This window comes from Vicugna pacos, chromosome 6 (assembly GCF_048564905.1).
Source record: "Vicugna pacos chromosome 6, VicPac4, whole genome shotgun sequence".
NCBI classification, from domain to species: domain Eukaryota; kingdom Metazoa; phylum Chordata; class Mammalia; order Artiodactyla; family Camelidae; genus Vicugna; species Vicugna pacos.
The window spans coordinates 17,274,367-17,294,362 of NC_132992.1; the positions used below are offsets into that span (position 1 = coordinate 17,274,367).

General features: G+C 36.8%; 1 protein-coding gene across 6 annotated transcripts in view; it reads left to right on the forward strand.

Moving 5' to 3' along the window:
* Positions 1–19,996, forward strand: part of CEP152 (centrosomal protein 152) — a 105,814-nt gene that overhangs the window by 60,430 nt on the left and 25,388 nt on the right. For all 6 annotated transcript variants that reach the window (XM_072962488.1, XM_031672801.2, XM_015237233.3 and 3 more), the window contains 5 exons: positions 924–1,055; positions 4,836–5,486; positions 8,554–8,680; positions 15,850–15,946; positions 16,504–16,607. In XM_072962488.1, the coding sequence (XP_072818589.1) occupies positions 924–1,055; positions 4,836–5,486; positions 8,554–8,680; positions 15,850–15,946; positions 16,504–16,607 (1,111 nt within the window). The remainder of the gene's footprint in view (positions 1–923; positions 1,056–4,835; positions 5,487–8,553; positions 8,681–15,849; positions 15,947–16,503; positions 16,608–19,996) is intronic.

Genomic DNA, 19,996 nt, shown 5'->3' on the forward strand with positions numbered 1-19,996 from the left:
AATTTTCTGAACTGTTTAAGGTTTGAACAGAGTTAAGAAAACGTTCTATAGACAAAGACGTGTTTTAAGGGTGCTGCTTTGGTATTTATACAAATACAGATCTTGTGAAGAAAAACAAATAGCATGATAGAGTAGAAAGGACATGTCCGTAATAACTTCTAAAGGAATATAAATTTTGATGAGAGCTTTATCTTTTCCCCATATTTTTAACTCCCTGGAATTTACCTATCAATGTATTCATCATTTTAGTGAGAAATTCAGCCCCTTACGTCAACTCTGCTTTGGGGTATATGTATGTGTATCTGTATATTTCAAACAAAAATATGGAAAGATTACTTAATAAGTGATCTGTGGTAACCTGTAACAGATTTTTAACCAGTAAATTCATTAAGTCTTTAATTTTTGCCTGAGTTGATGTATCTCCCTCATTCTACAGTCACTGACTCCTCGACAGCAGGGAAATTTGCTAGGTATGAGGTTCTAAACCATGTCGGTGCATGTGTGCATGTGTTTATACGTGGGGCAGGGGGACCGGGGAGGTGACGGGTATAGTGATTGGACAGCATCTGACAGCAAGCAGCCTTCCTACACGTCTTCTCCTTTTTCCCTAAGATAAATAGGAGTTTGTTGAAAATGACAATTGGTATTGTGTGTAAAGCTTTCTAATAATAGTAGTAGCCATCAAACGTGTATGGATTTCTACTTCCTGAGTTGGTATTTGCGTGGGACAGTATGGTAAGTTCAGAACAGAAGGATTAGAGTCTACAGTTTGGGATGAGGTGGGGTGCTGGAAGTCAGTGTAACCCATGTAATACAATACAGTGTAAAATACACATGAAATCATAGTGGCTATTTGCAAATGGGATCTTTCTGAAATTTTATACCTTACTTTCCCTCTTTCTCTTGCAATCACTATCCTGCAGGTAGAAACGGCTGTGCAAAATGCTCGCCACCGATGGCTGGAAGAGCTGCCCAAGCTCGCAGAGTATAAAGCGCTTGTAAGAGCAGAGCAGAAGAAGTGGGAAGAGCTGCAAGAGCAGTCTGTGGCCAAACGGGTAAGAGCCCTCCTGGGAAGAGGCTTCGGGAGGGCCGCATCTCAGTCCCGGGAACGTGTACCTGCTCACAGCATTGTGGAAGGACTAGACGTGATGATGCACGCTAAGCCTTAGCTCAGGGTCTGACTAGTGGTATCTGTTCTCATCTCATCAAATGATTGAGGGAGAGAGGATGTATTTCAGGGTCTTGAAACTCTGAGAATCTGGAAGATAAACTTACCCGTGGAACTGAATCCTGTTCTGTCTTGCCCTATTTTTAGGAGAAATTGAGAACAATTAGCTGTACGGTATCCTTTCACATGCTTGACAGTTGTTTTCTGTCCTATGTCAGTAGTCTTGTATTTTTTTTTGGGTAAATAACCAGCTCTCTTTCCTAGAGATGTCATGTTCCTTGACTAGAAACATCAGCTATTATAACCATTTGTATTCTCGTAACTTCATTTATTAGTGTAGACCAATTCTAATCACAATGCCAATAAACTGAACATAGTTTTGAAATTTGACACGATAATTCTAAAGTTTATTTGGAAAAATGAAAGGACTGGAAACTTTTTCAATGTTCTGGAAAAGAAATGGTAGTCCAGCACTAACACTTAATAGAATATGTTTGAAAACAATAATTCAGACAGTATTGTGCCACAAAAATAGAATTCTTTTTCATTTAGTGCTGTACAGACTTCAGAGATAGGCCCAACTGTGAAAAAAAGCTTAATAAGTTGTTTCAAAACAGGGGAATGAGGACTTATCCCATAATAGTCTTATGACAGCCAAATAGCACTTTGAAAGAGTTGTTTTCCCACCCTACGCAGCACAATAAACTCTACGTTGATTCCGAAGTTAAACATTTTAAAATGAAAGTATAGGGAAATCAGAAGAAATAGAATATCTCAGATTTGTATTGTAGTAATTATGAGGCAACAGGCATAATAGCGAAGATAGGTAAAGTGATAGCATAAAATACGCACAGACATTAAAACTTTTTTTGTTTTTGTAATAAACAAAAGTGAGGGGATAATAAAAATAAGGAAAGTAAATGAATCAAACAGAAACATTAATACTAATATATGATAAAAACAGTACAAATTTGTAAGAGGAACAATCTATAAATAAGTACATGTTTTATGCCGTATGTATATGTCCTCCCTTGATTGTAATACACAGAATATAATAGATGGCAGCGTTAGGCATATGCTGTTCTTCTGTTGTCACAGCCATTTTGGAAAATAGTGTGTGTAACAGACATTGTGAGTCAAACGTTGTATTCATAATCTTATTCCACAACTTACTTACGGAAATAATTCAGCATAAGTAAGAAATCTATTTGAACATTTTTCTCAAGTTATGTGGTAGTTCATAGGTGTTCATTACAATATTCTCTCTACTTTCTAGTATGTTGAAATATTTAAAAAGGAAATTTAAGAGGGACAGAGGAAGAGGAAACAGTATAATAGTGTGCATGTGTGTCTTAAGGTCAAAAGTTAAGGAGAAGAATAAAGCTGATCTTTCCTTAAGAACACAGAAGTGTTGCTTCTCAAACTTTAGCGGGCATGAGAATCACCTGGAGGGTTTGTTGAAGCAGATTCCTGGACTTCACTCCTAGAGATTCTGATCTGATGGCTCTAGAGTGAGTCCCGAGGATTTGTATTTCTAAGCAGCTCCTAGGTGACTGACACTACTGGTCTCTGGACCACACTTGGGTGTGAGGAGCACTATTCTTGCTGATTATTCAGCCACAAAACATAACAGTTAACATGTTACAAATCCTTCTTCCAAGCCAATGGGGTGAGCAGGAGCCAGTTTCATAGTCTTGGCAGAAGAGTTCTTTAAGGTTAGAGTGATCTTTTAAGATCTGTGGAAATTGAACGCCAGCTTCCAGAGTCCAAAAGTAGTCAAGTTGATTCAGTGGTTCCTAAACTTTGCCGCATACTGGAGAAACTTGGGGATCTTTAAAAAAAAAAAAATAGTGTTGCTTGGCTTCCCCCCAGAGTTTTATGTTTTAATTAGTACAGGGGGTGGCCTGGGCATCAGGATTTTTAAAAGCTCCTCAGGTGACTCTAAAGTGCAGCAGCATCAGGAAACACTGACTCAGTTAATACTGGCAAGTTCTCCTTGTACACTTTTAGTGAGATTGGGTGGGTCATCCAAAGTCCCTGGGATCTGCCCCCTCCACCCAAGTTACTTGGTAATAATTTCCAGGCATCTATTGTGACACAACCTCTTTTCCCTAAAGGCACTCTTCAAACATGTTTCACATCACTTCTGAATTATTTTGCTGGTAGCAAAAGAATCCTGCTGTGAATTCCTCTGTAGAGCTCATCTTAAATAGTGGGTTCCTTTAGTAAACTTAAAGTACAGTTCAAAATTTTTGGTTTATAACCAGCTATTCAGGAACATTATTGAATAAAGGTATACAACATGTGTCTAAGAATCCTAGAAACAGTTGAAGATGTTTGTTAAAATTATATAATAGCTGAGAATCTCAAAAGCCGGAGCATATACGTATGGGACGGGATCATAGCAGTCACCACTAACTAGGCCAAGCCTTTAGAGATGCACAATTTTTCTTTTAACTTTTGCATCCTTGTGACTTCTTTGAGTTTAGTCACTGAATATTAGAAGAGAAAGGGACTCGAGGTCATCATCCAGTCTGCTTATTATTTAGAAGCAAACTCTACGTGCAAAAGAGAGTAAGTTACTTTTCTAAGTGTGTGCAGCTAAAAGTAACAGTAATTACATAACATTTTTTGAGTCTTATTGTCTGCCAGGCTCTGGACTAAGTCCCCTAAATGAGTTATTTCCTTTAGTCATTTAATCCTTTAAAAAAAGCTGTATCAGGTAGGCATTGTAATTATCTCCATTTTATAGATGAGGAAACTGAGGCTCAAAGAGATTGAGGAATGGGCTGTGGTCCCACAGCCGGTGGGTTGCCTCCGGAGCCTGTTCTGTTAAGCACCGGCTGCCTCTGCAGTCAAAGGCAGGATTGGAGGCAGAGCTCAGGCTTTTGGATTCCCTATTACTTTTCGGTTATGTACTATTAGTTTCTATGATCTACTAGTCTTGTTAGCCTATTATAAAAGAAAATTGGATTAATGAAAAAAATGACCTTTTCTGTTTGGAACTGTCATTTAATGAACTGTTTTAACCACTAATTTTGCATAAAAATATGATTATGTTTGTCAGTGAGTTATTATAGGGGTATGTGTTATGTTTCCTTATGAGGTTGCTTTTGCTTCATATAGATAGATGATTCATTTGTTGGGGTCTTAGATCAAATTTGAGACAACATCTATATAAGAAAAACAAATATGAATTTTTTTCTAAAATAGTTTTGGAGAATTATTTTTTAGTCAATTTAAATTTCTAGTTATGCATACAGAAGCTGATGTTTTATTTTTTAAATAACATAAAACATAATATTAGGTGATTTAAAATAAAGGAAATAGGCGGGGAGGTTATGGCTCAGTGGTAGAGCTCAGGCCTAGCATGCATGAGGTCCTGGGTTCAATTCCCAGTACTGCCATTAAAAATAAATAAATAAACCTAATTACCCACCCCCCAAAAATAAATAAATAAAATGAAGGAAAAGATCCTTAAGTTTAGTGTAAGTACATTTTAGGACCAGCCAATGTCTTACCTAAATTTACTTTTTATGTTTAATTTTGATTTTAAATCTTATATTAATACATTCAGAAATTAAGCCAAAGATTACTTCAGTTTAACTTTTTTTTTATTAATGAGGAGAATCATAGAGTTTTCAGTGTCCGTTGTTATGCCCTTTAGATATCATTCGCTGTTTCTGAAGCTAAAGAGAAATGGAAAAGCGAGACTGCAAATATGAAGAAAAACGTCATACCTGGAAAGGAATTGGAAGAGAAGATTCATTCTCTGCAGAAGGAGCTTGAGTTAAAGAACGAGGAAGTCCCCGTGGTTGTCAGGGCTGAATTGGCAAAGGCCCGGAGTGAATGGAACAAAGAGAAGCAAGAAGAAATCCACAGAATTCAAGAACAAAATGAAGAAGATTACCGGCAATTTTTAGATGATCATCGAAATAAAATTAACGAGGTGCTTGCGGCAGCTAAGGAAGACTTTATGAAACAAAAAACTGAACTGCTTCTCCAGAAGGAAACAGAATTACAAGCGTGTCTAGACCAGAGTCGCAGAGAATGGACCATGCAGGAAGCCAGGCGGATCCAACTGGAAATCCGTCAGTATGAGGAGGACATCCTAACTGTGCTCGAGTTTCTCTTAAAGGACACCCGGAAGGAGCAAGCCAGTGGTTCAGAAAACAAGCACCTGGTGGAACTCGTGTCCACTTGCTCTTCGAAATGGGTGTCTGTGCAATATTTTGAAAAACTGAAGACCTGCATACAGAAAGCATTTCAAGATACACTCTCCCTACTTACAAAAACTGTCGACTCAGAATGGGGAAAGGTATGTTCCTGACAAGTGAAAAGAGCTATGATTCAACATTAAGGATGATTGTAGAAGTTGCATTTGGTGTTTTTTTCCCTTCTTCATTTTCTAGTTTAATAGATGTGTAAGACTCGTGTTTTTACGAGTGATTTAAAAAAGTTTTTGTAGCAAATTCAAGGGATTGCAATTTTTTTTTTTTGCCCCCAAAACTTTACTCCTTCATAGTGCCACAAATATGAGGCAGAGCTTTTAGCCTCTAGACATCTTTTTCCTAAAAAAATATATGCTGTTCTTTGTAAGGGCCTGAGATTTCAGAAACTGAATAACTTTCATTCCTATTTTTGTTTTTGGGGCATGACCACTTCAAGAAATATGCATTGTATTAAACTAGTGTTTCTTAAGAGCTTCTGAAGAGTTTGGAAGCCTATTTCTTGCCCTCCAGGAATTTATATCTCATGTTAGGCAAGAAATGCCAACCAAGTACGAAGAATACCGGTATCGAAACAAGCAAATAGAGGTATAGATAGCTCACTCACATAAGACTCTGAAGCCCAGTTTTGTTGGTGAACTGGATATGTGCATGTAGAATGAATTGGTTGTATTCTTTTAGTTGTGTAAGTCCTCTCTGACCCAGCTTTTACTTTGTGTGGAAGATCTGCTAAAGCCAAAGTCTTTGCCTTATGATTAAAGGAATTAGGTATGCATGAAAAATCCAGAATCATACTGTAGGCATTGTGACCAGCCAACTTCAGCATTTGGAATTTGAGGTACAAAAAAATGCCAATATTATAAGGTCTGTCTGATAGAAGAACTGAGACATAAGAGTTAAGTTTCGTTAAAATATTGTGATTAAAGATTTTCAAGGCCAGGGTTGAGTATTCGGTATTAATACCACTGGAAAGAGTTACAAGCTAGGAAAAAAAAAATCTGAGTTCCAGTCCCATACTTAGGGATAACTAGCTTATTACCTTGGTTGGTCATAAATTATAGTTGCTCATCTGAAAAATAAAATACAAATCCCTGGTCTAATTCCTTGGATTTTGGTAGGATACAAATAACACAGCCTGGTCTTTCTGCATCTTGCATTTGAAACAGCACAGAATTTTAAAGCCAAAGGAACCTGAAAGATCAGTCCACCCCATCCCAGTTCAACTCAGTTGTTATTTTTATTCTTGATTTCACAAAGATGTTACTGCTTAATGTAAAAATTACTGGGAAGATCACTTCCCATGAATACTGCTTATAATACTATTTACTGAGAATTTTTGGAAAAAGTAGGTAGCGAGGAAGAATTATTTATAGCAGACTTTAAGGATAAGAAGTGATGGGAAAATCATGTATCCTTTCAAGTTTGCTTTTCTGAACTAGAAAGGAAATTTTTCTCTGCTGTAAAAGTCAAGAAAATACAACATCTTTTTCCTACAGTTAATATACAACCCCGGGGTCTTTTTCTATGACTTTTAATTGTGCAGACACTGTAAGATCCTCTGAATGACTTTGTGTCTCACGTCTGTGGAGACAGAATCATACTATTTGGCTAAAACTTAGACTTTTGCAGCTTTTATTGGGTGAGATCAGATTCTGTTCCTGAGAAGAGGTTGGCTACAAAATACCTAATCTGGCATTTGTCACAGGAGATGAATACTTGACCTTCTGCTGTCTCAGAGCTAACTCAGCTGTGGACCTTGAGATAAAGCAATGATTATAAAGGATTGATTAGAAATTTGCAGTATAGGTGCCAGAAATGTGAAGGACTATGATTTATAATTGATTAAAGGCATAGTTTTTAGAACTGTTCATGAAAATTAAAACTGGAAAAAATAATACATAAAAAACAAGTCCTCACTGAAGTACCTTAGATGATCAAATTTTTTTTAGATGGAGAGGATACAATGAATTAAGAATACAGTTTCCAATAAAATGAATGCCTTATCAAATATATAATTCTATTCATATACTGAATATATTAATATAAGTTTGTAATGGATAAAAGAAAACAGAAATATTACTTGGAGCAAAATTTTCAAGCAAATTTAAGGATGTGTGTTTTGTCTTTTCTTACCACCGATGTCAAGTTAAAACTAAGACAAAAAGGTTGCTGCTCCTGCCTTTTTTTGCCATCTTGGCTTTTCTCCAGTTTTTAAGTAGAAACTGGAAACATTGGCTATCTTTGGGTTCAGTTTTATTACTTCTTTTGCCCTGAACCTCATACCATCTTGATTTCCTGGAGTTTGCATTGTCTCTGTACCTACTAACCTCTGCTTCTGTTGGGTTGTGTGGGTAGGTTTCTGACAGTGAAATGAGTTTCTCATAATCAAGGCTTCTAGAATCAAGCGTATATAATGTGTTTTAAGTAATTTAACAGGATCATTTTCTCAAGATCACTTACTTGTTCTGTTTGGGATTTAGTAGTTGTCAATAATATGAAAATATTGCCTTAAAGGAATGTCCCACCATTAATGAATTGAGTAGCTGCATTGCCAAAACAGAAACTAGTATGCAGAAAGTGTTCAATTAATATTAGGAAATGGTCTTGTGCAAGATGTTTCACTTAGATGAGCCTCATTGTCTCTCTTTAATACTGTCTCTCAATTCAACTGGCTTCCCTTGCAAAATTACAATATATATTGCAGTATTTAGAAATACAGTATACTCTGTAGGTTTTAAAAACTGTTTTTACTGTTGTTACATTTAATTCCTGGAAGGCAAAAGATTGGTATTATAGTTTCTAATGAATTTGATTCCTGCTGCAGTGAAAATGTTCTGGATTTTTAGGAACAATCCTGATTTCACATAGTCTGTCCCATGGTTTGATGACATAAACCATTAAAATATCTTAAAAGTACAAACTGTATCTCGTGTCTGTCCCTTAGCTGGCCCATCTTTGTTGGATAATGTTCTAATTTGACAAATACCTCATAGGAGTCTAGTTCATCTTAATGACAGCATTCACATAACACTGTAAAAAAGTGATTTTTTTCCAGGCAGTGTTTTCTTTTTATATTTTTAATATGAGCCTTTTAAATAGAGAAGTGTGTAAAGATGTTTTATACTAGACATTAACTATGAAGATAATCTGTTTCAGCAAAATATGACCAAGATCCCTAAGGATCCTGCCACAGGGGTCACTGGCAGGGGAGTCCCGGCGACCCTTCCTGCACCCACTTGTGGACGCCACGCTCAGCCCTTGGCCGTACGAGAAGCAGAAGCCGGTAATGGGATTTTGTTCCTACTGGTCTTTGCAACATCCATAATCATAGTTCCAGAGGGTTGCTTTGAGGATAGAAGGAAACCAAAGATGTGTACGGTTTTTGTGACTGAACAAATACGTGATGGTACCGTTACGTAGCCTGTGTCCTCTTCCCACGTTTCATTTTGCGTTAGAAGACAGGGTTGCTTTAGGCCCCCTTACTCTCGTCTTTTCATGGTCTTCCCTCCACTCGTAAGTGACTCTTATGAGAATTTTAGTAGAGCAGTCATGTTTTTACCCCTTGGCTTTGTTGAGAAATCAAGCGTGACACTGTCAAATCACTGAGACCTTTCCATTCAGTTTATTGAAGCTTACTTCAGCCATTTTTAATAGGAATCTTTCTGAAATGTATTAGGTATTTTCTGACGTATTTGTAGGTTTCTTGAGATTGGGAGCAGTGTTTTTAATGTCTTCCTCTCCACCACCCGGCACGATGAATAGCACATAGTTTGTGTTCCTTGAATATTTGATGAATTAATAATTTAATTTAGTGACTTAGAGTTGTCAGTATGAAGAAGAATTACTGCTCTGTGCTACAGCCCCCTGAGGTGCTCAGAGCACACTGCGCCGTGTGGGGCTTATGCTGGGATTTTGAACTGGGAATGGTCATGCCCTTTATAAGCTCCAGTTCTTTTAGGACACTGACCCCTTACAGTCTGCCCCCTCCCTCCACATACAAACCATGCAGATTCTTTCTGTTTCTTGTCTGCTGTCTGCCTTGTAACCTGGAAAAAAACCTAAGAATTGCTGGAGCAAATCATATGTATGAGGTCAGTAACCTTAGTTTCCACACATTTCTAATCCAGTAGGCATGTGACCAGAGCCGAGAGGCTGCCTTTCCTCAGAAGTCAGGTGATAGTTATTTTTCTCATTGTCCAGAGACCCTTTCCCCTTACCTCTAGGTTCCAGATGGCTGAGAATATCTGTTTGCCAATTAGGTGCAGGGTAATATTACTTTAATTGGTATTTTGCTTCCTACTTTTCAATGTCATTTTATATCTGTTGCTATATTTGGAATAACCTGAGAATTATTTTCTAAATTGTGAAATGCATAGAGATGAGTTTTAGATATTATTTGGCTTTGAGAAATCCAGTCAGTAGGAAAGAAATTAATTTGACTTAGGACAAATCAGACTATAAAATGATTTACTTTTCTTTCTTTAATCTTTTTTCCCTAAAAAAAAAAAAGAATAAATTCATGAATCAGAAAGGATTAAATAATCCAAAATGTGTATTAAGTGATAAAGTCCTTTACCATCCTACAGTCAGAGACCAGTACTATTAGTGGTTTGGCTAAATTCTCCTAATAGCTTACCATTTAAAAAAGTAGTTTAGACATTAATTATGAAATCCTGGATACATGCAGAGAATATACGTAATGCACATGGAAGTTATGAACCTAACAACCAGGAAGCCACTATCTGACTTAGGAATAGAGCATCACCAGTACTGCTCAAGGCCCCTGTGTGTTTCACCACAACTCCATTCCTCTGACTTCCCCATAATCCTACATAATAAATACTCTGATTTTAAAAAATTATTTCTCACTTTTCTTTATGTTTTGACCAAATATAGGTATCCTCAAAAAGCTTTTGCTTTATTTTGCTTATCTTTTTAACATTAGAAAAATAGTTTAATACTTGTTATAGTCTTTGTAACTCATTTTTTCCCCACTGAATATCAAATTTCTAAGATTTGTCTTTGTTAGTGTATATAGCTCTGGTTCATTTATTTTCACTGCTGTATAGTATTCCATTTGAAGAATGTACTATAATTTTATATCTATTGTCTTGTCAATGGGCATTTGCCTGGTTCCCAGTTTTACAAAGCAGTATCTTAAATTAAATATATTGCTGCCATGTATGGTACCAGTGGGATGCTTCATTAATCCTTTGATGCTTGTAAACATAAATGGCACCATTTAAATGAAACTAAAGTCAGATGAGAGCTAAGAATAATTTTGCTGGACCAATGTTTTTACATCAGTATTTTGGATATTGGCCTCTGAAACTGTACCAATTTGTATTTGTACTTTATTATATCAGTTATATTAATTGTAATAATCTACTTCTGTATTATTTTTGTATATTATTCAAATTTGATAAATTCTATGTGTTACTAATAATAGCAATAGCTATTACTAGCTCTATGCCAGGTACAGTGCCAAACAATTTTTATACATTTATACCTCCTGATAGTTTTAAATCTTTTCATTTGAGATTATTTCAAGCTTACAGAAAAGTTGCAAAAATAGAGTTGCAAAGAACGTTTATATACCCTTTGCCTAGATACACCTGTTGATGGCATTTGACCCACATGTGTGCTCCTCTGTGTGTATGTTTGTGAACAATTCATTTTTTTCCTAAACCATTTGAAGATAAGTTATACACATGAGGCCCTTTTACCCTAAAATACTTCAGGGTATATTTCCCCCAAAATAGGGATTTTTCTTGTATATCCCAGTACAGTAAATTTAACGTTAGATGAAAATATGTATTGTAGTGATCTACTGTTGTATTCTGATTTTGCCAGTTGACCCATTAAAGTCTTTTACAGCATTTTTTTTTCCCTCCAGTACAGCAGTTTGTCCAGGATCAGATATTTCACTCAGATGTCATGTCTCCTTTAATCTGGGATATTTCTGCAGCCTCTCTCTGCCTTACATGACATTGGTGTTTTTGAGAGACATATTCTTCACTCTCTCCAATATGCCCCAACCCCCGGCTTTTAATAGAACTTTCTTTATTTTGGTTTTGTCTAGTACTTCTTCATGGTTTGATTCAGGTTGTGTTTTCTTGGCTGGAACACTGCCTAGGGGATGTGTTACATCTGAAGGTGCACAATGTCCATTTGTCTTTTGTTGGTGAGGTTCATTTGAGCACCTGGTCAAGGTGTTGTCCAGTTTCTTCACTGTGTAATTACTATGTTTTCCACCCTTCACAAATAATAAGCAGTCTGTGAGGAGACACTTTCAAGACCATGAAAATATCCTCCTCGTAAAACCTTCCCTTATGCTTAGCAATCATTGATGATGCTTGTCTGATCCAGTCTTTACTGCGGTGGTTGCAAAATTATTTTTCCAAGTCCAGACCTCCCTCTACTTTTACCATTTGGCATTTGGTATGTTGTTATCATTGAGAATCTGCCTCTCTAGTTTGTCTGTATAGTTATTTACCTATTTATCCATCTGTCCATCTACCTGTGTACCTGCCAACTAACTTACCTATCCATCTGTCCCTCCATCCATCTTGTTATTGGTAGGATTTTTGGTAGGACTCGAGTTCCTATTTCTTCAGTATTTTTTAATTCATTACTGTACGTAGTGTGAAATTGTCCCAGATTCACCTAGTGAATCTGGCTCCTATGTCCTTGTGACATGCCTGTATTTTTGAGTAATTTCTTACTTTCTGGCACAGCAAAATATCCTAGTCTCATCTTGTATGTACCCTGTCTCAGTACCAGAGGCTGCTGTTCCTTGAAGATCCCTTATTCCTTTTAGTGGGGAATTGTATTCAGTATCAAAATCTGAACACTGTTTCATAGCAATTTAAAAAACAGATAGTATTATTCAGTTTTACATATTAAGTCTCAGAGAGGTTAAGTAATACACTCTGAGTCACACAGCCAGTAAATAGTGGATACAGGATTTAAATTCAGGTCTCTCTCTTAGACATCATGCTCTTTTCAGTTACATTGTAGCCTTTAGTCATGTCATCTGGTTTCCTTCCTTCCTTCCTTCCTGGTAGTTCCCAGTCGAAATTGATAGAAAAGTTTGCTGTCATTAATTTTTGCAGATAAGAAAAATATCCTTGCAATTAAAGATTCATGCTGTGGACCCTGCTTCCAAGAACTTGCAAAGGCAAAGCAGGAATGTCAAGATCTGAAAAGAAAACTGTAGAAATGCTGTAGGCATCTTCAGCATTTAGAAAGGAAGCAGAAAGCTGTAGTGAAAAGAATCAGAGGTCAGCATGTAACAGCACTGCTCCCAGTCTAAATCTCTTTGATCCTTGTTGAAATGTTCAAATGTGACATTTTAGTTACTGTAGGCACTGAATTCTCTTTGGGGATTAATATAAACTAATTTGGACCTATTTTTACTAATCAAATTATTATTACTGAACTCAAGAGGAAAATTGGAGCTCTGATTAAAGGGTCACATTCCTTTTTTGACTGAGTAGCTTTTGAGCGCTCAGTATTTGTCAAGCAGTGTTCTAGGCACTGGGGTTATAGCAATACAGACATCAGACAGAATTCTACTTCTGATGGAGATGTACAAGACCCTGTTCTCTTCCTTCAAGAAGCTTATCATTAAACAAGGAGAACTAAAAATGATGAATAAGTAATTCAGGATGAAAGAAAGGATGTTAATTAACTCTTCCTCCTTTTAAAGTTAAGGAAGCCTTGAAAGATGAAGGCATTTGCCAAAGAGAACAGCATTCTAGGCAAAGGGAGAAGACATAGACGAAGGCACGTGGGTCTGATGTGGCCTCCTTTCAGTCCATTCTTCGCAACACTGTCAGGGAAGTTATCTCAGAGGGATGTCTTCTGCCATTCCTACCGCGCTTTTGAAGAAGGGAGGCTCTTGGGCTCATGAGGCTGCACCTGCTTCCCTTTTTCAGTCTTCACTCCTACCCTGTGCTCCTCCATACTCTTCATATTCACAGTATTTCAGGTTCCTGAGCTGGTCAGGAGTTGTCTTTTCTGCTGGACCTTGCATACAGTGTTGTCACTGTGTCCTGCACATTCTCATTTCGGCCTCACTCTACCCCATCCTTTAGGATTCACCTGAGAAGATACCTGCAGAGCCCTCCTTGGTTGTCCCCCATCTGGGTTGGAAGGGCTGCTTCTGTTTGGCCCCAGAGCACTTGGCTCCTCCTCTGTTAACGTTCTGTATGTAACTTTTTGGTTACTTTCCTGATATCTTTTCTAACCTGTAAATTCCTTGAGAATAAGTGATATGTCTTGTGCCCATCACATACCAGACAGTCATGAATGTTTGAATGAATGAAGGACTGAAGGCAAGGGCCCTAAATAATGCACCATCCAGAAAGGACCAGGCGGAAAGGTTTGCTTTTCTTCTGCGTTCACCTGTATCACTTGCCTGCACAATAGTCATCTCTTTCTGCTTCCAATCTTGCCCTTTCAATCTGTTCTCCATCAGGCAGCTAGAGTGACCTTTTAAAAAAGCAAGCTGGATCATGATACTCTCTTATTTAAAGCCTGTCTACGGCTTGTCTGGCTCTCAGTATGAAATCTAAACACTTTAATGTAGTTTAAGAAGCCTTTCATGATGCAGCTTCTGCCAGCCCCTCAGCCTCACTCCCCAGCCCTCATTCTCTCCCGGAGCCGTGGTGTGGATTTCATCATCTCTTTCCTCTGGACCTCTGAGCATCTCTCCCTTTACCACAACATCCGTCTTCCCCTCCTGACCACATCGCCTGGCTAACTCCTACTCATCTGAGCCTCGGCACATGACTTCTCAGAGAGGCTCTCCTCAACTGCCCCGGACTCCGTTAGGTTCTTCCCTTCGACATCCCCCACAGCTCCTATGAGTTTTATAACATGCATCATCCTTGCAGGTTATTTATTGTCTGTATTCTTCTTTGGAGTCTGATGGTGACAAGGGTCAAATCTTGTCCCAGCCCTTAGCACAGTACCTGGCATCAGAGCACACTCAGTAGTCCGTTGTCTAAGAGAAGCCACCTACTTCCCCTACTGCTTCCCAGGTCTGTTAGAGATAGATCATGATTACTGTAAGGCTAGAAAGGGTTTTAGGAATTCTGAGAAAAAAATTTTTAACAACTGCCATTCCCATGGTGATTCCTTAATTTTTTAGCAGAAGCCAGGAGAGTAAGTGGGGGTAAATTTATCCAACTGTGGATGTAGATATAATGTAGCTATTGTGAAATTTGATAAAAATCAAGAGAAATTGTTTTATATAATAAAATGACCAGGGCAGTTACATATGATTATTATTTATAAATAATATTTAGCACCATACATCGTGATCATACAATAGTTTTCTATATAGTGCTTTTTGAGGCCGAAAACTTCTGTAATTTGTGGACTTAGAAATAATCCAAGAAAGTTGATACTTAGCTGAAAACAGCAAGCTGATAAAAGAGGTCAGGATCAGAATTTAAGTCATTTGATAGTTTGATTTCAGTGTTTTGTCTTAATATAGGTCCGTTAATAATCTAGTTACTATTGTGGTTGCTTCTGTTTTGCTTGTTAAATTCCATTTTCCACTGTCGTGGTAGCATTTATTGAAAAGTGATGAAGTAGGTGAGTGGTTTAAAAATATACAGGCTATATCCATCACTGGGGGAACAGAATGATTCATTCTCCAACTTACGAGGTGTGTAGAGAGGGTGGCATAGTAGGAAACATGGGGTGCCACGGTCATATTTATTAAACATTGATGTTGCCAGGCCTTGTATAAGATGCTGTGCATTTACTATTTTATTTCTATTATAACCTTCAAGGTAGGTAGCACTATCCCCATTTGACATGTGAAAAAACTCATGTTCAGAAGGATTAAGTACTTTACCTAAACACATCCAACTGGTAAGAAGCAGAGCTAGGATTTAAACCTGTGTCTCCCTGACTCTGAAGTTCATGCTTTGTTCTCTGTACCACTTGCATTCCACCAGTCTGCTTGTTTTCTTTTTAAAAGTTCAAAGAATTGAAGATCTTACCTTATTTCTGAAAATGGCACCTACTTAAGCTTCATTTTCTTTTCATTTTATATTGAGGTGCTTGTTCGGTGATCATTTACATGAGCAAAGACTGTATACCAGGGTCCACCAAGGGCACAGAATTAGAAAACCTACTGTGTTCCTCAGGGCTTCAGTCTAACTGGAAAACAGGACACATGCATATGAAACAATTGGAAGCCTATTCCAGGACAGTGTGTAACCGAAAACAGGATGGAAATGGAAGACAGATTTAAAGTGCTGAGAAAACAGAGCGGGGAGTGGTCAGATTAGGGCTTATCAGGGAACAAATGACACAAGAAGCAACTGGAAATTGCAGTTCCTCTGTAAACATTTATGCTGGGAATTTAAGGAAAAGAAAGACTGAGAGAAAAAGAGGTTAATTGACAAATATACTATAAACTTTCTTTTTTAGGAGAGAATAGTAAAGTTGTTGAAGAATTAATAGAAGAAAACAATGGCATGAAGAATAAATTGGGAGAACTGAGAACACTTTGTAAAACGCCACCAAGGTAGACTTTCACTATTTCAAAGAAATTGTTTCTAAGTATCTTTACTTAAAAAAAAAAATCAGTTGTATCCGTAGTATCATACCAAGAATATCAGTTATATTATATAGCAAAAAAGTATGAACAAGAAAATTTTTCTAAAATCCTTCCCCCAGGAGACACCCTTTATTAACTTCTTGTTTTATATCATTTAAGTGCCTTTATATACACACATGTGCACGTGTTTTAAAAATTGAGATTATTATATAAGCTATTTTGTAAACTTTCATTAATATTATAAGATAAATACTTCCCCTATGTCATTAGATAGGCTCCTATAATGTGCTTTTCAGGAGATGTCTGTGTTTTCAATATGTAGATTTATCATGGTTTATTTAAGTAGCCATAGCATTTAAGTTGTTTGCGTTTTTCTACTATCCTAAATAACTATAGTAAAAATCCTCATGTGAGAATTTTTTAGCACATTGCAGTTTATCTTATTGGAATATATAGATTTTTTTTTTTCTTGAATGAAGTTTTTCACTTAGAATCTGTTTTTGCAATCTTTGGTTTGTTTTTAGGTCATTGTCAGAAGGGGCCATTGAAAATGCTTGCCTGCCTTGTAGTGGGGGCGCCCTGGAAGAACTTCGTGGGCAGTACATTAAAGCTGTAAAAAAAATTAAGCGTAAGTACCTAAAAGGATTCCCGAGATTTTAAGGTGGTTTGAGTCTTTTTTGGAAACTAGCAGCAGTAATTTTGGGGTATTTTTCTGAACTATCTTGTTCAAAGATCTTACCTGCTTTTAGAAGAGATCACTGATAGCTTTTTAAAATTACGTAGTAAAGGGTGATTCTGCCTGAGTTAATTTGGTATTTTCCCCTCAAATTTTGGACGTGGCATGAGGATAGCAGTATTTTTATATTGTTAATTTTCCTGGGGTTTTTTTTAGACACTAATATATATATATATGTAAAGTATAATTGATACATACCACCATGTTAGTGTCAGATACACAATATAATAATTCAATATTTGTATATGCTGTGAGGTGATCACCAGAGTAAGTCTAATTTCCCCATCACCATACAAAGTTGCAAAGTATACAATACAGTAGCTCCCTCTTATCTTCAGTTTTACTCTCCATGGTTTCAGTTACCTGTGGTCAACTGCAGTCTGAAAACATTAAGTGGAAAATTCCAGAAATAAATAGTAAGTTTTAAATTGCTGGCTGTTCTGAGCAGTGTGATGAAATCTTGCGCCGCCCTGCTGTGTCCATTCCAGACGTGAATCATCCCTTGGTCCAGCATATCCTGCCTGTTAGTGACTCAGTGGCCACCTCGATTGTCAGATCCACTGTCATGGTATCATGGTGCTTGTGTTCATGTCACCCTTATTTGACTTAACAACAGCCCAGAGCACGAGAGTAGTGATGCTGGTGATTTGGAGATGCCAAAGAGAAGCCGTCAAGTGCTTCCTTTTAAGTGAAAATGTGAAAGCTCTCGATTTAATAAGGAAAAAAAAATCATATGCTGAGGTTGCTGAGATCTACAGTAAGAATAAATCTCCTATCCATGAAGTTGTGAAGAAAAAGAGATTTGTGCTAGTTTTGCTATCACACCTCAAACTGCAAAAGTTAAAGGCACAGTGGATGAGTGCTTAGTTAAAATGGCAAAGGCATTAAATAGGTACAGTAAGATATTTTGAGAGAGAGGGATCACATTCAAATAGCTTTATAACAATACAGTTATAATTGCTCTATTTTATTATTATTGTTAATGTCTCACTGTGCCTAACTTATAAATTAAACTATCATAAGCATGTATATATAGGAATAAATCATAGTATGTATGGGGTGCAGTATCTGTGGTTTCAGGCACAGGGCCTTGGAATGTATCCCCTATGGATAAAGGTGGACTACTGTACAATATTGTTCAGTATAGTCACCATGCTTTATGTTACATCCCCATGACTTATTTTGTGACTGAAAATTTGTACCTATTACCCTCTTATTTTGCCCAGCTTCCAATCCTCTTCCTTCTGGCAACTACTAGTCTGTTCTGTTCTTTTTTTTTTAAGATTCCACATATAAGTGACATCATACTGTATTTGTCTTTCTGTCTGACTTAGTTCACTTAGCATAATGCTCTCAAGATCCACCCATGTCATCACAAATGGCAACATTTCATTCTTTTTAATGGCTGAGTAATACTCCATTGTGTGTGTGTGTGTGTGTGTGTGTGTGTGTGTGTGTGTGTGTAAAACATCATCTTTATCCAGTCATCCATTGATGGACATTTAGGTTGTTTGCGTATCTTGGCCATTGTAAATAATGCTGCAATGAACAGAGGCATGCATACATCTCTTTGAATTAGTGTTTTGTTTTCTTTTGAGAAATACGCAGAAGTAGAATTGCTGGATCATATACTAGTCTTATTTTTCATTTTTTTGAGGACCCTCTGTACCATTTTCCATAGTGGCTGTGTCAATTTACATTCCTACCAACAATGTACAAGTTTTCCCTTTTCTCCAGATCCTCACCAACACTTCTTGGTCTTTTTGATAACATCCATTGTAATAAGTGTGAGGTGATATCTCATTGTGGTTCTGATTTGCATTCACTTGGTAGTTAGTGATGTTGAGCATCTTTTCACATACCTGTTGTCCATCTGTATGTCTTCTTTGGAAACATGTCTATTCAGATCCTTTGCTACTTGGTTAAATTTCTCCCTAGGTATTTTATTCTTTTTGATGCAATTATAAATGGGATTTTCTTAATTTCTCTATCTGATAGTTTGTTGTTAGTTTTTAAAAAATGCAACAGATTTTTGTATATTGATTTTTGTACCTTGTAACTTTATTAGATTTGTTTAATAGTTCTAACAATTTTTTTGTCTTTCACAAATAGTCACATTTTACTTCTCCCTTTTCAATTTGGGTGCCTTTTATTTTTTTCGTGCCTAACTGCTTGCCTTGAACTTCCAATAGTATGTTGAATAAAAGTTGTGGAAGTAGGCATCTTTGTCTTGTTCCTTAGAAGAAAAGCTCTCAGCTCTTTGCCATTGAATATGATGCTAACTGTGGGTTTGTGATATTATACAGAGATATGTTTTGGATATACCACTTTGAGAGTTTTTGTCATAAAAGGATGTTGAATTTTTCAAATGTTTTTCCTGCATCTATTAATATGCTCATATGGTTTTATCCTTCATTTTGTTTATGTTTCATACCATTCTAATTGATTTGTGGGTGTTGAACCATCCTTGCATCCCTGGGCTAAATTCCACTTGATCATGGTGTATGAGCCTTTTGATGTATTGCTGAATTTGGTTTGCTGGTATTTTGAGGATTTTTGTATCTGTGTTCATCAGTGTTATTGGCCTGTAATTTTCTCTTTTTGTGATGTTCTTGCCTGGTTTTGGTATCAGGGTAATGCTGGCCTTGTAAAACGTGTTTGGGAGTATTCTCTGGTTTTTTGAAAGAATTCGAGGAGGACAGGCTTTATGTCTTCTTTGAATGTTTGATAGAATTCACTAGTGAAGCTGCCTGGACTTTTGTTTGTTGGGAATTGATTACTGATTCAATCTTCTTACCAGTAATGGGTCTGTTCGGATTTTCTATTTCTTCCTGATTCAGTCTTGGAAGAGTATGTGTTTCTAGGAATTTATCCATTATTGCTAGGTCGTCCAGTTTGTTGGCATATAATTTTTCATAGAATTCTCTTATAAGCTTTCTTATTTATTTGATATCAGTTGTAATTTCTCCTTTTTCTTTTCTGATTTTGTTTATCTGAGCTCTCTTTTTATCTTAGTGAGTCTGGCTAAAAGTTTGTCAGTATTGCTCGTCTTTTCAAAGAACCAGCTTTTACTTTTTTAAATCTTTTTTTTTTCTCTATTTCATTTCTTTCTGCTCTGGTAGTTATAATTTCCTTCCTTTTACTAATTTTGTGCTTTATGTGTTCTTTTTCTAGTTCCCTTAGTTGTAAAGTTAGATTTTTTTGAGGTTTTTCTTTCCCAAAGTAGGCCTGTATTGCTATGAACTTCCCTTTTAAGACTACTTTGGCCATATCCCAAAGAT